At 39.2% G+C, this 15,367-nt stretch overlaps 1 protein-coding gene across 7 annotated transcripts in view; it reads right to left on the reverse strand.

Moving 5' to 3' along the window:
• TAB3 (TGF-beta activated kinase 1 (MAP3K7) binding protein 3) overlaps positions 1-15,367 on the reverse strand; it is a 91,260-nt gene that overhangs the window by 27,221 nt on the left and 48,672 nt on the right. For all 7 annotated transcript variants that reach the window (XM_041741305.1, XM_041741302.1, XM_041741307.1 and 4 more), the window contains one exon: positions 2,389-2,580. In XM_041741305.1, the coding sequence (XP_041597239.1) occupies positions 2,389-2,490 (102 nt within the window). In that variant the 5' untranslated portion in view covers positions 2,491-2,580. The remainder of the gene's footprint in view (positions 1-2,388; positions 2,581-15,367) is intronic.

A 15,367-nucleotide genomic window follows, 5' to 3' on the forward strand; every position in this document is an offset into this window, starting at 1 on the left:
TTTTAAAAATCCTGCTTAAAAATCATTCTGATCAAGGAAGAGAAGCTAGATATTAAGCAAATTTGGATCCAAAGGATTCAAACTGATCACCAACTAGAAAATGTCACTGACAGATATCTGAAAGAAAAGAACTGAAAAATGAAAATAAAGTATCTCTGGAATTAGACTAAAAGGAGAACAAAAATTAGCCAGTTTTACATGAAACCTAAAGCACTCATGGAAACTTCACTTTTTGACATTTGTATTAACACTGCTGAAATTTCATGTTTTCTACAGTGCATTAGATAGCCTAAATAGTATTCTCACAAGAGGACCCAAATTCACAATGTTACAAAGTTAACTGGTAAGCCTATTCAAATGCATGTCTACAGTGATAAGGTAAGTAAATTTTCCTTTGAAGAAAAAATTTAAACCAGTAATATAAGATATTTAAGTATTATCTTTATGAAAGCATGTTTATTTTTTAAAAAGATTTTATTTATTCATGAGAGACAGAGAGGGAGAGAGGCAGAGACACAGGCAGAGGGAGAAGCAGGCTCCGTGCAAGGAGCCCGACATGGGACTCGATCCCGGGACTCCAGGATCACACCCTGGGCTGAAGGTGGTGCTAAACTGCTGAGCCACCAGGGCTGCCCTTTATGAAAGCATTTTTAAAAGAGTATCACCAAAATAAATTCTAATATCATCTTTAGCCTGCACAATGCCTTCAAAAGAAAAAAAATGCAGAATTTATCAAACAGTAAATATGAATGAAGAAATAAAAATTTAGTTGGATAAAGAGGTCAGAATTTTTTTTTAAGTAGGCTCCACACCCAATGTGGGGCTTGAACTCATGACCCTGAGATCAAGAATTGTTCTGCTGACTGAGCCAGCCAGGTACCCCAAGAGGTCAGATTTAAAAAAAAAAAATATATATATATATATATAATATACACATACATACACATAGACACATACTCTTGAAAAGACTGAGGAAGAAAAGCATTATGGTCTAGACCCAATGGTCTAGACCTAGTAGAAGGGCCAGGAAGCACCTTTTACCACAATTGTTCTGTGAGTCTCTATTTGCAATTAACCTCAACTGTATATAGGCTTAGGTGATAACCTGAGCTACTGACACTGCAGTAAAGTAGAGTTTGCATATTATGCAGTATGGTATAATCTGAACTGTGTGAGGAAGTCCAGTGGACAAAAATACTGTACCCAAAAGTGAACCAAACAGGAAAATGCTATAACCCAAAACATGAGATCCTGCGGAGGATGATGCAAAATTCAACAAAAGGAACATTAGGCCGGTTTCTCTGTTGTCCCTTGAATGGGAAAAAAACACATTATACTGAATATTAAAGATTTATTTCACTACAAGACAACAAAACCAAAGGAATATGATTAAACTAGAGAAAGTGGCCTTACACTTAAAATTACAGATTAGTAAGCATTTATCAACTAGAAAACCAGTAAGAAACAAACTGGACTCTCTAGACTTTAAAAAATTGGCTCAAAAGTATATAGCCTACAAACTTATAATGATAATTTTGAGATTCAAAATTCAAATCTAAGGCAGCTCTGGTGGCTCAGCGGTTTAGCGCCGCCTTCAGCCCACAGCGTGATCCTGGAGACCCGGGATCCAGTCCCACGTCAGGCTCCCTGCATGGAGCTTGCTTCTCCCTCTGCCTGTGTTTCTGCCTGCCCTCCTCCCACCCCGTGTGTCTCTCATGAATAAAATAAATAAAATCTTTTAAAAAATTTTCAAATCTAGGGTGGCCTGGGTGGCTCAGAGGTTTAGCGCTGCCTTCAGCCCAGGGCATGATCCTGGAGACCTGGGATCGAGTCCTATCTCAGGCTCCCTACATGGAGCCTGCTTCTCCCTCTGCCTGTGTCTCTACCTCTCTCTCGGTTTCTCATGAATAAATAAATAAAATCTTCTAAAAAAGAAATTCAAATCTAAGGATTTGGGACTGATCACACAACTCCAAATATGTAAAAACTAAAATGTAAACAAAACCAGTTTTTTTCTTTTGCTACATGCCTTTACTTTTTTCTTTAAATCACTGGTTCTCAATGGGGTAGATTTACCTCCCATAAGATATCTAGCAAAGTGTGGAGACAGTTTTGGTTGTCACAACTGCAAGAGTGCTATTGGCATCTAGTGGTAGAGATCAGGAATGCTGCTAAACAGTCTACAAAGTACAAGGCAGGGCCCCACAACAAAGATAACCCAGCCCAAAATGTCGACAGCACCAAGGCTGAGAAATCCTGCCCTAGATATCTCCCACTGCCCTCCACAAAGACAAGGAAACTTAACTGACTTCTAGTCACTACAAAGCAAAGCCAGATCTAAGAAGGAAAACCGTAGCTTAATATCACTATCATTGCTGGGTAATCTACCTGTAACATGCATTGAGACACAACACCCTCTGGAATTTCCGGGAAACGTTGTCGGAGGTCATGGAGAACCTGCATATCAAGCTGCGGACTGCTTTGCGCCATGCCAGAACAAATGGTGGTCAAGTATCTGTTAGGAAATCGATGCTAACCAGCCTTCCAATAGTAGTGATCTTCTAACACCGCATTCATTTTCTATTAAAAGAAATCAAAGTTAATCATTGTGTTGTACACCTAAAACTCATGTAACATTGTAAGACAATACTTCAATAAAGTATAGTTTAATTACATATTTCACTTTATTCAAATACAAATGATCACTATGTTAAAATGGAGAAACCTAAAATAAGTATACTTAATTCCAAAGTTGTAAAATTGACAAATTCAACTTAGCCAGACTTTTCTGATGTAATACAGACAATCACTGGTTTAGAAACAAGCCAAAAAATTCCTAAAACCTCAATTTCATTTTAATGCTTAAAAAAATAAAGCAGCAGCTAGATTAGAACTACAGAGTATTACTATTTGGCAACTGTATTTTGCTAGCCTTGAGAAATGCTACTTAAGTATAATCATTCATGTTCTCCCAAGGGCTATCATATCATTCTAAAGCAGAGTAATCATTTTGATGTCTGAAAAAAAACAAACAAACAAAAAAAACAAGGACTTAATGATCACACCACAAAGCATATTACTTGTCCTTTCGGTCTTACGTTGAGGCCAAAACGTTTGAATTTGAAGTACGAGTAAAGGAAACCCAACGTCTGAAGGAAGTAACTAGCAAATAAAAATGGAAATGTAGAATCCTTTGTTTTTGATGATGCATTGCTGGAGGTGAGGTGAGTGGGGGATGGGCTAAATGAGTAATGGGCATTTTGCTGAGTGAACTTGTGATGAGTACTGGGTGTTGTAAGTAAGTGATGGATCACTAAATTTTACTCCTGAAACCAATAGTACACAATATTTTAACTGACTTGAATTTAAATAAAATCTTAGAAGAAAAATAAACTAATTAAAAAGATGATGCTCATGGTCCATCATTAGCCAGACCTAAATAGCTAGGCTTTCATGTATTTCTGATGCCACTGGCAGAGGTGCTAAGATGGCAGGATTTGAGGTTATGGTTTGAGTAGAGAACATTAACATCCAATCTCACTGGCACTACTCAAGTTAACCATGCCTATATAAATAAGGCAACTAGTGAAATAATGATGAAATCATAAATTAACTGGCAGCATCAAGGATCAATAAATTGATAAACATTTTAACACATACGACCTTTGAAAGACACGGTGGTTTGGAGCACCAACCCCAGTGTAGTAAAAAATCCATATTTAACTTTTGACTCCCCCAAAACTTAACTACTAACAGCCTACTGTTGACCTTACCAATAACATAAACAGTAGATCAATATGTATTTTGTCATGTTAAATGATTATATACTGTGCTCTTACAATAGAGTAAACTAGAGAAAAAATATTAAGAAAATCGTAAGAAAGAAAAAACACATTTAGGGCACTGTATGTATTTTTAAAAATCTGCATATAAGTAGACCCATACAGTTCCAACCTATGTTGTTCAAGGGTTCAACTGCATATATTTCCCATTTTTAAATTTTTTAAAAAGATTTTATTTATTTATTCATGAGAGACAAAGAGAGAGGGAGGCAGAGGAAGGGCACGCTCCCCGCAGAGTAGGGAGCCTGTGGCAGGACTCCATCCCAGGACCCCAGGATCACAACCCTGGCCAAAGGCCGACACTCAACCACTGAATCACCCAGGTGCCTCCACAATCAGTATTTTAAAAATAAAAATGGATGGGTACACAGAAGGCAGGAGAGGAAGACCCTAAACTCCTCTCCTGCCAGGGACTCACATTTATGCCTACGTATAAATCATTTCCTCCTGAAGAACAGAGGGTTGACAACACCTTGTACACAGTACAAGGCTAGAGGGACCTCAATCAGTATGGCAAGAGAAAGAGAAGCCCAGTAGTAAGGGCAACGCCACCTTGACACCACAAACTCCAATAGTGGAAGGTATCACTGACAGACGTGTGTACAGATTCACCTGCCCGGGGCAAAGAAAATAAACTGCAGTTTAAAGGGTAACTAGACAATGAGTGAAGGAAAACCATTTATTAACCCCAGAACATCCGCCAAACAGTGGAGTCAGAGGTGCTGGTGAGTGCCAATGTTTACCTTCCCTCTCCCACCTTGAAAGTTCACACAGGAACAAGGACCAGGTGTTCTAGACACCCCACCACTTCAGCTAGTCCTGGGCCCCAAGCACACACCAGCTCCAGCCTTCCAAGCAGGGAAGCCCCAGTGGGGGCACACACCAGGCCTACATCCACTATGGCTCCAGTAATCTCACCAAGGGGGCACAGTGCAAACCACCCTGAGACACCTCCATCCGCACCAGGTTCTGCTCCCGGGACCCAGAGCCCACACCCATTACAACTCGAGCCAGCCAGCTACCCAAACCCAAGAAGAACACAGTCCACACGGGCAATGTGCCTATGTAAGGCCACTCCTCTAAGACTGGGAGAGGTAGTTCTTTCACCTAATTCATAGAAACAAACACAAAATCAAATTTAAAAAGGGGGCAGAGGAATAGACAAAGATAAAATTTCAAGAAAATAACTAAACCAAAATGAGATAAGCCATCAACCTGACAAAGATTTCAAAGTAACGATCATAAAGTTGCTCACCAGACTTGAGAGTGAATGAACTAAGAATAAGAACTTCAACAAAAGGAAACTATTTTTTTTAATCTGAGGTAATAACTAAAATAGCTAAAATAAAAAATACACCAGAGGTAATTAACAGGAAATTAGAGGATGCAGAAGAACAGATGAGCAATCCAGAAAACAGGGTGACAAAAAACATTTAAGCTGAACACCAAAAAGAAATTTTTAAAAATGAAGATTGTTAAGGGGCCTGTGACAACATCAAGCAAGTCAACATTCACATCATGCAGCTGTTAGAAGGAGCTAAGAGAGAAAGGGGCAGAAAACTCATATGAAAAAATAATAGCTGAAAACTTCCCTAATCTAGGGAAGAAAAGAGACATCCAGATCCAGGAAGCAGAGAACCCCAGATAAGATGAACCAAAAAAGGACCATACCAAAACAAGTAATAATTAAAATGTCAAAGATTAAAGATGAGAAAATCTTACAAGCAGCAAGAGGAAACCAAACAGTTATGTACAACAACAACAACAAAAAACCCATGAGGGTATCACCTGATTTTTCAGCAGAAACTTTGCAGGCCAAGAGAGAGTGGTAAGACATATTCAAAGTGCTGAAAGGAAAAAACTTAGAACCAAGAATACTCTGCACTACAAGGTTATCACTCAAAATCAAAGGAGACAGTTTCCCAGACAAACAAGTTAAAGGAGTTCATCACCGCTGAACCAGTCTTACAAGAAATGCTAAAGGGACTTCTTTAAGTGGAAAAGAAAAAGCCATGACGAAAGGTAAGAAAACTATGACAGGAAAAAAACTTCAAGGGTAAGGGCAAACACACAGTACATCAATCATTTACACTGCTAGTAAGAAGGTAAAAAGGCAACAGTAGTAATAATCATTTGTACCTAAAAAATTAAGGGATTCACAAAATAAAAATATGTAAAACATATAAAAGATGGATGGGGAAAGTAAAAATCCAGTCCTTTGTTGTTGTTTTTTTAAAGATTTTATTTATTTATTCACGAGAGACACAGAAAGAGAGGCAGAGACACAGGCAGAGGGAGCAGCAGGCTCCATGCAGGGAGTCTGATGTGGGACTCGATCCCAGGTCTCCAGGATCACACTCTGGGCTGAAGGCGGCGCTAAACTGCTGAACCACCCAGGCATCCCAAAATCCAGTGTTTGAAAGTGTGTTAGAACTTAAGCAACCATCAACTTAATACAGACTGCTATATACTTAGAATGTTATATATGAACCTCATGGTAACTGCAACACAAAAACCTGTAATAGACCACAAAAAAATAAAAAGGAATTCAAGCATAAAACTAAATGTCCCCAATCATGAGGGAAAAGAACAAGAGAACAAAGAAAGATACCGAACTCCAAAAGCTATCAGAAAAAATTAACAAAATTACAAAAGGTACATACCTATTAATAATTAAATGTGAATGGTCTAAACATTATGATCAAAAGCCACAGGGTGACCGAATGCATTAAAAAAAAAAAAGACACATCTACATGCTGCCTACAAGAGACTTAACTTCAGACAAAAAGACACAGACTGAAAGTGAGAGATGGAAAACTATTCCATGCAAATGAAATAAAAACAAAAAAGGCTGGGGAGCAATACTTCTATCAGACAAAACAGACTCTAAAAGACTGCAACAAAAGACAAAGAAGGGCATTACGTAATGATAAAGGGATCAATCCAACAAGAGAATAAATATTACAACTGTAAACACACACCCAACATTAGGGCATCTAAATACATAAAACAAATGTTAATAAACAAAAGGGGAGGGCAGCCCAGGCGGCTCAGGGGTTTAGCACCGCCTGCAGCCCAGGGTGTGATCCTGGAGACCCGGGATGGAGTCCTATGTCAGGCTCCCTGCACGGAGCCTGCTTCTCCCTCTGCCTGTGTCTTTGCCTCTGTGTCTCTCATGAATAAATAAAATCTTTTTAAAAAGTGGGGGAGAAACAGAGTAATACAATCATTATAAGCCACTTTAACATTCCACTTATATCAATGGATAGATCAATGACACAGAAAATCAATCAAGATACACTGGCTTTGAATGGCACATTAGACCAAAGAACCAAATATATACAGAACATTCCATCCCAAAACAGAAGAATACATAATTCATTTCAAGTGGACGTGCAACATTCTCCAAGATAAACCACATGTTATGTCATAAATCAAGTCGCAATAAATTTAAGAAGATTGAAATCATATCAAACATGTTTTCTAATGACAATGATATGGAACTAGACATCAGTAACCACAGCAACAACAAAAACTGGAAAAACACAACCATGCAGAAACTAAAAAAAATGTGTTACTAACCAACCAATATGTCAACAAGGACGGGAAAGAGGAAATTTAAAAATACCTGGAGACTAATAAAAATGAAAACACAACAGTTCAAAATCTTTGCAGCACAGCAGAAGCGCTTTTTTTTGTTTTAAATGATTTTACTTATTTAGGGGGGGGGGGGCAGAGAGACACACAGGCAGAGGGAGAAGCAGGCTCCTCACAGGGAACTTGATGGGGGACTCGATCCCCAGACCAGGATCATGCCCTGAGCTGAAGGCAGACACTCAACCACTGAGCCACCCAGGTGTCCCAGCAGAAGTGTTCTAAGAGGGAAGTTTATAGGGATACAGGCTGATCTCGAAAAGAAAAGAAAAGAAAAGAAAAGAAAAGAAAAGAAAAGAAAAGAAAAGAAAAGAAAAGAAAAGAAAAGAAAAGAAAAGAAAAGAAAAGAAAAGAAAAGAAAAGAAAAATCTCTACACTCAAAAGAACTAGAAAAAGGACAAACAAAGCCCAGAGTTACTAGAAGAAAGAAAAAAAGTAAGAATCAGAATGAAAGTAAATGAAATAGAGGCTGAAAAGATCAGTGAACCAGGAGCTGGTCCTTTGAAAATATTAAAACAAAACAAAACAAAACAAAAAAACCTGACAGACTTTTAGCCAGACTCATCATGAAAAAAAGAAGACTCAAATAAATAAAATCAGAAATGAAAGAGGACAGGAGTGCCCGGATGGCTCAGTCAGTTAAACATCCAAATCTTGATTTCCGCTTAGATCATGATCTCATGGGCAGCCCTGGTGGCTCAGCAGTTTAGCGCCGCCTTCAGCCCAGGGCCTGATCCTGGAGACCCTGGATCGAATCCCACGTCAGGCTCCCTGCATGGAGCCTGCTTCTCCTTCTGCCTGTGTCTCTGCCCCCCTCTCTCTCTCTCCTCTCTATGTGTTCTCATGAATAAATAAATAAAATCTTTAAAAAAAAAAAGATCATGATCTCATGGTTATGGGATAGAGCTGACACTGGGAATGGAGCCTACTTTAAGATTCTCTCTCCCTCTCCCTCTGCCCCTCCACGCCACTTCCCTGCGTGCTCTAGAAGGGAAGAAAAGGGAAGGAAGAAAGGGAAGGATGGGAAGGAAGGAAGGACAAAAAAGAAAAGAAAGAAAGAAAGGCAGTCCAGGTGGCTCAGTGGTTTAGTGCTGCCTTCAGCCCAGGGTGTGATCCTGGAGACCCGGGATCAAGTCCCACATCGGGCTCCCTGCATGGAGCCTGCTTCTTCCTCTGCCTGTGTCTCCGCCTCTCTCTCTCTCTATCTCTCTCTCTCTCTGTGTCTATGTGTGTGTCTCGTGAATAAAAGAAATCTTAAAAAAAAAAAAAAAAGAAATGAAAGAGGCAAAATAACAACTGATGTCACAAAAATACAAAGGATTATAAGAGACTAGTACCATAAATTCTATGCCGAAACACTGGACATCACAGAAGAGATGTGGCTAAATTCCTAGAAATATACAATCTCCCAAGACTGGATCAGAAAGAATATGACACTTGAACAGAGTGATTAGTTCTAGTAACAAAACTGAATCAATAATCAAAAAACAAAAGTCCAGGACCAGATGGCTACACAGGTAAATTCTACCAAATTAAAGAGCTAATACTTAACCTTTTCAAAGTATTCAAAAAAAAAAAAAAAAGAAGGAAAGTTGCCACATTCTATGAGACAAGTATTACCCTGATATCAAAACTAGATGAAGACACTACAATAAAAGGAAATTACAAAGGTGCCTGGGCTGCCTCAGTCAGTTAAGCATCATCTGACTCTTGGTTTCAGATCAGCTCATGATCTCAAGTTGGTGATATCAAGCCCCACATCAGGCTCCACACGGAAGTCTCTTTAAGATTCTCTCCTCTTCCACTACCCCTCCCACCTCAGCTCACACACTCTCTCTTAAAAAAATAATGATCTTAAAAAATTACAGAGTAATATCCCTGAATACAGATTCAAAAATCCTCAACAAAATATGAGCTAACTAAATGGTGTACACTGAAAGTCATTCACCACAATCAGGTGGGGTTGATTCCAAGACTGTGAAGATGGTTCAATATCTAAGAATCAATGAATGTGATATTCCACATTAACAAAAGAAAGGATAAAAAGTATATGATCATCTCAATAAATGGAGAAAAAAGATCTGACAAAATTGAACATGCATTCATGATAAAAACTCTCAACAAAGTGGGTTCAGCGGGAGGGTAACGTAATATAGGCTACAGATGAAAATCCCACAGCTAACAGTACACTCAACAGAGAACAAGTAAGAGTTTTTCCTCTAAAATCAGGAACAAGACAAGGATGTCCACTCTCATCTGTTTTATTCAACGTACTACTGTAAGTCCTAGTCACAGCAATCAAACAATAGAAATAAAAGGCATCGAAAGTGGTGAGGAAGAAATAAAACTTTCAGTATTCACAAATGACACGACTCTATATAGAAAAAAACCCAAAGATGCCACCAAAAACCTATTAGAACCAATAAATAAATTCAGTAAAGTTACAGAATACAAAATATACAAAAATCCGTTGTATTTCTATACACTAATAACAAAGGAGAAAGAAAAAGTGAGATAATCCCATTTACAAGTGCATCAAAACAAAATAAGATACGTAGAAATAAACTTAACCAAGATGAAAGGCCTGTACTTGGAAAACTATAAGGCACTAATGAAAGAAACTGAAGATGACACAAATGGAAAGATACATCAGGTTCATGGAACGGTATAATTATCATTAAAATGTCATACCACCCAAAACGATCTACAGACTCAATGCAATCCCTATCAAAATACCCACAGCATTTTCAGAACTAGAACAAATAATCCTGGGATCCCTGGGTGGCTCAGTGGTTGAGCGTCTGCCTTCAGCTTAGGGTGTGATCCTGGGGTCCTGGGATCAAGACCCACATTGGGCTCCCTGCATAGAGCCTGCTTCTCCCTCTGCCTGTGTCTCTGCCTCTCTTTCTCTGTGTCTCTCATGAATAAATAATAAAATAATGCCAAGATTTGTATGGAACCACAAAAGATCCCAAATAGCCAAAGCACACTTGAGAAAGAACAAAACTCAAAGTATCATGATCCCAGATGTCAAGCTATACTAAAAAGGTATAGTAATCAAAACAGTATGGTACTGGTACAAAAATAGACACATAGCTCAATAAAACAGAACATACAGCCCAGAAAGAAACGAGGCTCACAAGGTCAATTAATCTACAATAAAGGAAGCAAGCATATACAATGGGGAAAAATAGTTTCTTCAATGGACGGTGCTAATAAAAAACCTGGAGAGCTACATGCCAAAGAATCAAACTGTACCACTTTTTTATAACATACATAAAAATAAGCTCAAAATGGATTCAAGACCTAAATGTGAGACCTGCAAACATAAAACTCCTAAAAGAAAACAGGCAGTAATGTCTTGGACATCAGCCTTAGCAACATTTTTTTTTTTTTTTGGTATGTCTCCTTAGATAGTGAAACAGAAGAAAATATAAACCATGTGGACTGTATCAAACTAAAAAGCTTTAATACAGTGAAAGAAACCATCAAAAAGAACAAAAAGACAACGTATTGAAGGGGGAGAAGATATCTGCAAATGATAATGATATATCCTATAAAGGGCTAATATGCAAAGTATATAAAGAATGCGTATAACACTAAAAAAAAAAAAAGAAAGAAACAATGAAACACCAAACATTCTGATTAAAACATTGCCAGAAGACTTGAATAGGCATTTTTCCAAAGAAGACATCCAGATGGCCAAGAGACACATGAGAAGTCACTCAACATTACTCATCATCAGGAAAGTGCAAATCAAAATCACAATGAATTAGCACTTCACTCTGGTCAAAATGTCTAATATCCAAAAAGACCAAAGTAAGTGTTGGCAAAACTGTGGAGAAAAATAAACCCTCATGCACTCATGATGAGAATGTAAACTGGTGCAGCTACTATGGAAAACAGTATGGCAGTTCCTCAAAAAATTAAAAATAGAAATACCATATGATCCAGTGATTCAACTGCTAGGTATTTACCTGAAGAAAATGAAAACCCTAATTTGAAAAGCTACATGCACCCCCATTTCTAACACAGCATTATTTACAATAGCCAAGTTATAGATACAACCAAAGTGGGCAGCCCCAGTGGCCCAGTGGTTTAGCGCCACCTTCAACCTGGGGTGTGATCCTGGAGACCTGGGATCAAGTCCCATGTCAGGCTCCCTGCATGCAGCCTGCTTCTCCCTCTGCCTGTGTCTCTGCTTCTCTCTCTCTCTGTGTCTCTCATGAATAAATAAGATCTTAAAAAATATCTTAAAAAATTTTTAAGATCTTAAAAAATAAATAAGATCTTAAAAAAACCCGAGTGACTCAGTGGTTGAGCATCTGCCTTCAGCTCAGGACATGATCTGGGGGTTCCTGGATCGAGTCCCATATCGGGCTCCTGCATGGAGTCTGCTTCTCCCCCTGCCTGTGTCTCTGCCTCTCTCTCTGTGTCTCTCATGAATACATAAATAAATAAAATCTAAAAAGAAAAGAAAGAAAGAAACAACCAAAGCGTCCACTGGTAGCTAAATGGTAAAGAACATGTAGTATATATACACAATGGAGTATTACTCAACCACAAATTACATCTTGTCATTCACAACATTAATCTACAGGGTAGGGGATCCCTGGGTGGCGCAGCGGTTTGGCGCCTGCCTTTGGCCCAGGGCGCGGTCCTGGAGACCCGGGATCGAATCCCACATCGGGCTCCCGGTGCATGGAGCCTGCTTCTCCGTCTGCCTGTGTCTCTGCCTCTCTCTCTCTCTCTCTGTGACTATCATAAATAAAAATTAAAAAAAAAATCTACAGGGTATTATGCTAAGTGAAATAAACCAATCATAGAAAGACTTATACCATTAAATTTCTCTTACATGTAGAATCTAAAAAAAACAAAACAGATGAATAAGAAAACAGAAACAGACTCAAAAACACAGAGAACAAACTGGTGGTTGCCAGAGGGAAGGAGGGATGGGCAAAATACATAAAGGGGATGAAGAGGTACAGGTACCATCATCCAGTTATAAAATAGGTCATGGGGATAAAAAGTACAGCATAGGAAATACAGTCAATAATATTGTAATAATGTTGTGTCATGACAAATGGTAGCTACATTTATTGTAGTGAGCACTCGTAATGTCTAGAATTATTGAATTACTCTGTTGTCTGTTGTATACCTCTAATATGACCCTGTAAGACTACTATCCTTCAATAAAAAAGATTTAAAAAAAAAAAACTAAATGAATCTTTGAAAAAAATGAACTAAAAATGTTTAAGGAAAATAATGAATTACTTTTGCTGGTTTATAATTAAGGAGATACTTAAAAAACAATCCTCATGGAATCTCAAACTTGCTACTGATTATGGGCAGGGCATGTCGTTTTGCATGCAAACTGTTGGCTTCTACTGGGCATTTGGCTTGTTCTCTTCTTCCTTCCAAGCCAAGACTGCCAAGAATTATGCACACTCTAACAAAGTGGCCACAAAGCCCATAGCTATGAGATAAGCTAACCACAGGTAAAAAGAGCTATTAGCAACTGTTTTAATGACTTCCAATCACCACACAAAAGCCGTCTAATAAACATGAAGAAAAATTAATGGGGTAACTGGGTGATGGGCACCAAGGAGGGCACCTAATGGAATGAGCGCTGGGGGTTATACTATATGTTGGCAAATTGAATTTAAATATTTTTTAAAAGAAAAATTAAAATGTGGGGGAATATGACTGGCATATATGCGGACTTTCTATCTACCCTATACACTTCTGCTCCCTGCAATTCATTCCTTAGTTTGCTTTAATCTGGCTCTTATCACTGTTCCACTGACATACTTAACCATCTCTCTGGTGCTAAATCCAGAGGATATATTTTCTGGTCCCTATGCCCCCCTTAACCTCTGCAGCATTTGACAATACTCATTGCTACTTCTTTTTTTAGCCTCGTTGCTACTAGTCTGGTTTCTTCCCACCTCTTTTTTTTTTTTTTTTTTTAAGATTTTACTTATCCATTCATGAGAGACACAGAGAGAAGAGAGGCAGAGACACAGGCAGAGGGAGCAGGCTCCATGCAGGAAGCCCAATGTGGAAACTGACCCCAGGTCTCCAGGATCAGGCCCTGGGCTGAAGGTGGCGCTAAACCGCTGAGCCACCTGGGCTGCCCTTTCCCACTTTTGTCCCATTAACATTTGTCTGGTTTTTGCCCTAAGCTGCTTCCTCTTTTCATTCTACAACCTTGTAACCAGCGATCCTATCCACTAGTAAGCATTCAATAACATTTAAAGGCTGATGATTCCCAAACTGGGATCTTAAACATCATGCTCTAAGGCTCCAGACACATATAACCACCTGCCTACTACAGAGCACCATCTGGATATGCCCAAAGATAATTGTCAATATATTCAAAAAGGAAATCCTCACCACAACCCTTCCCCAAATGCTCTGTTCTCTCCATGAATGTTACCACTATTTACTCAACGATACTAGAAACCAAGGTGTAATCCTGGACTTCGACTCTTGCACAACCAACTAGAGAGTGAAATGAAGTGCTCATGCTTTCCACCCCAGTTCTGCCATTTGTGAGTGTCTGAGAAATATATTCAATCCTTATGCCTTTGAAATTTCATCTATAAAATGGAAATAATAGTAGGGTTGTAGCAAAATTTTTTTAAAAGATTGTATATATTTATTCATGAGAGACAGAGAGAGAGAGAGGCAGAGACATAGGAAGAGGGAGAAGCAGGTTCCATGTAGGGAGCCCGATGAGGGACTCGATCCCGGAACCGCAGGATCATGCCCTGAACTGAAGGCAGACGCCCAACTGCTGAGCCACCCAAGGGCTAAGCCACCCAGGCATCCTGAGTTGTAGCAAAATTTAAATGGTAAACATTAATAAGTCAGAAAGCATTTGTTACTATTACTTAGGGCATTTCTGAATATTGTCATCAACATTACAGCTCCAACTTCCTGCTGCTCTCTCACCTCTGGTCTTGCCTTCCTCCACATCAGTTCCAGAGTGTTTGTGTTCTAAGATGCAGATCTGATCGGTCCCCTCAACTCAATGCATCCCAACAGAACACAGCCAGGTGTGATCCTGTGCTACCTCCTCTTAGGGTATTAGACCATGATCATCCATCTGTCTGAGATGCTTTTTTTCCTCCCTCACCACTGCTTCTCTAAGCCACACTGATCCTACACATGTTGGTACTGATGGCGCTTCCTCAAAGGAAGCTTCCACTGACAACCCCATTTCTTGAGTCCTACTGCCATGCTTCTCCTCCACCCACACCATGCTAGAGGACCCTCCACTATGCTGTCACAGCAAGTTGTGCTTATCCTCATAGGTACACCAAACACACTATGCTTAGCCACTTGTGTATCTAAAGGTCTCTCAGAGGGGCACCTGCGTGGCTCAGTGGGTTAGGCAACTGCCTTCAGCTTAAGTCATGATCCCAGGGTCCTGGGATCAAGCCCCTCATTGGGCTCCCTGCTCAGTGGGGAGTCTGCTTCTCTACCCCTACCCTGACTTGTGCACACTCTTTAATAAATAAATAAAATCTTTAAAAAAAAATAAAAAATAAAGGTCTTTCAGATAAAACTGTAGCTTTACCTGGAACAAGTTGTTACACCACGAAGTGGGGGAAGTACTCAAAAATGATGGGAGCTTGTCATAAGGACCTGGGAGCCAGCTTGAAGAGGCTTCCAATGGCCAAATCTGTGATAATTTGAGTACCAAAATAATTAAGGACACTAATGAATTACAGGCCTGTAGAAAAGAGGAACCCATGAGTTGCTATTAGTATGAAATAAATACATACATACATAAATGGAGAAGGGTGGGCTTTTATTTACAGTAGAATCCAACTGGTAAACATGCAAGGAGTGCTGAAACCTAA

Source organism: Vulpes lagopus, chromosome X (genome assembly GCF_018345385.1).
Source record: "Vulpes lagopus strain Blue_001 chromosome X, ASM1834538v1, whole genome shotgun sequence".
Classification (NCBI taxonomy): Eukaryota; Metazoa; Chordata; class Mammalia; order Carnivora; family Canidae; genus Vulpes; species Vulpes lagopus.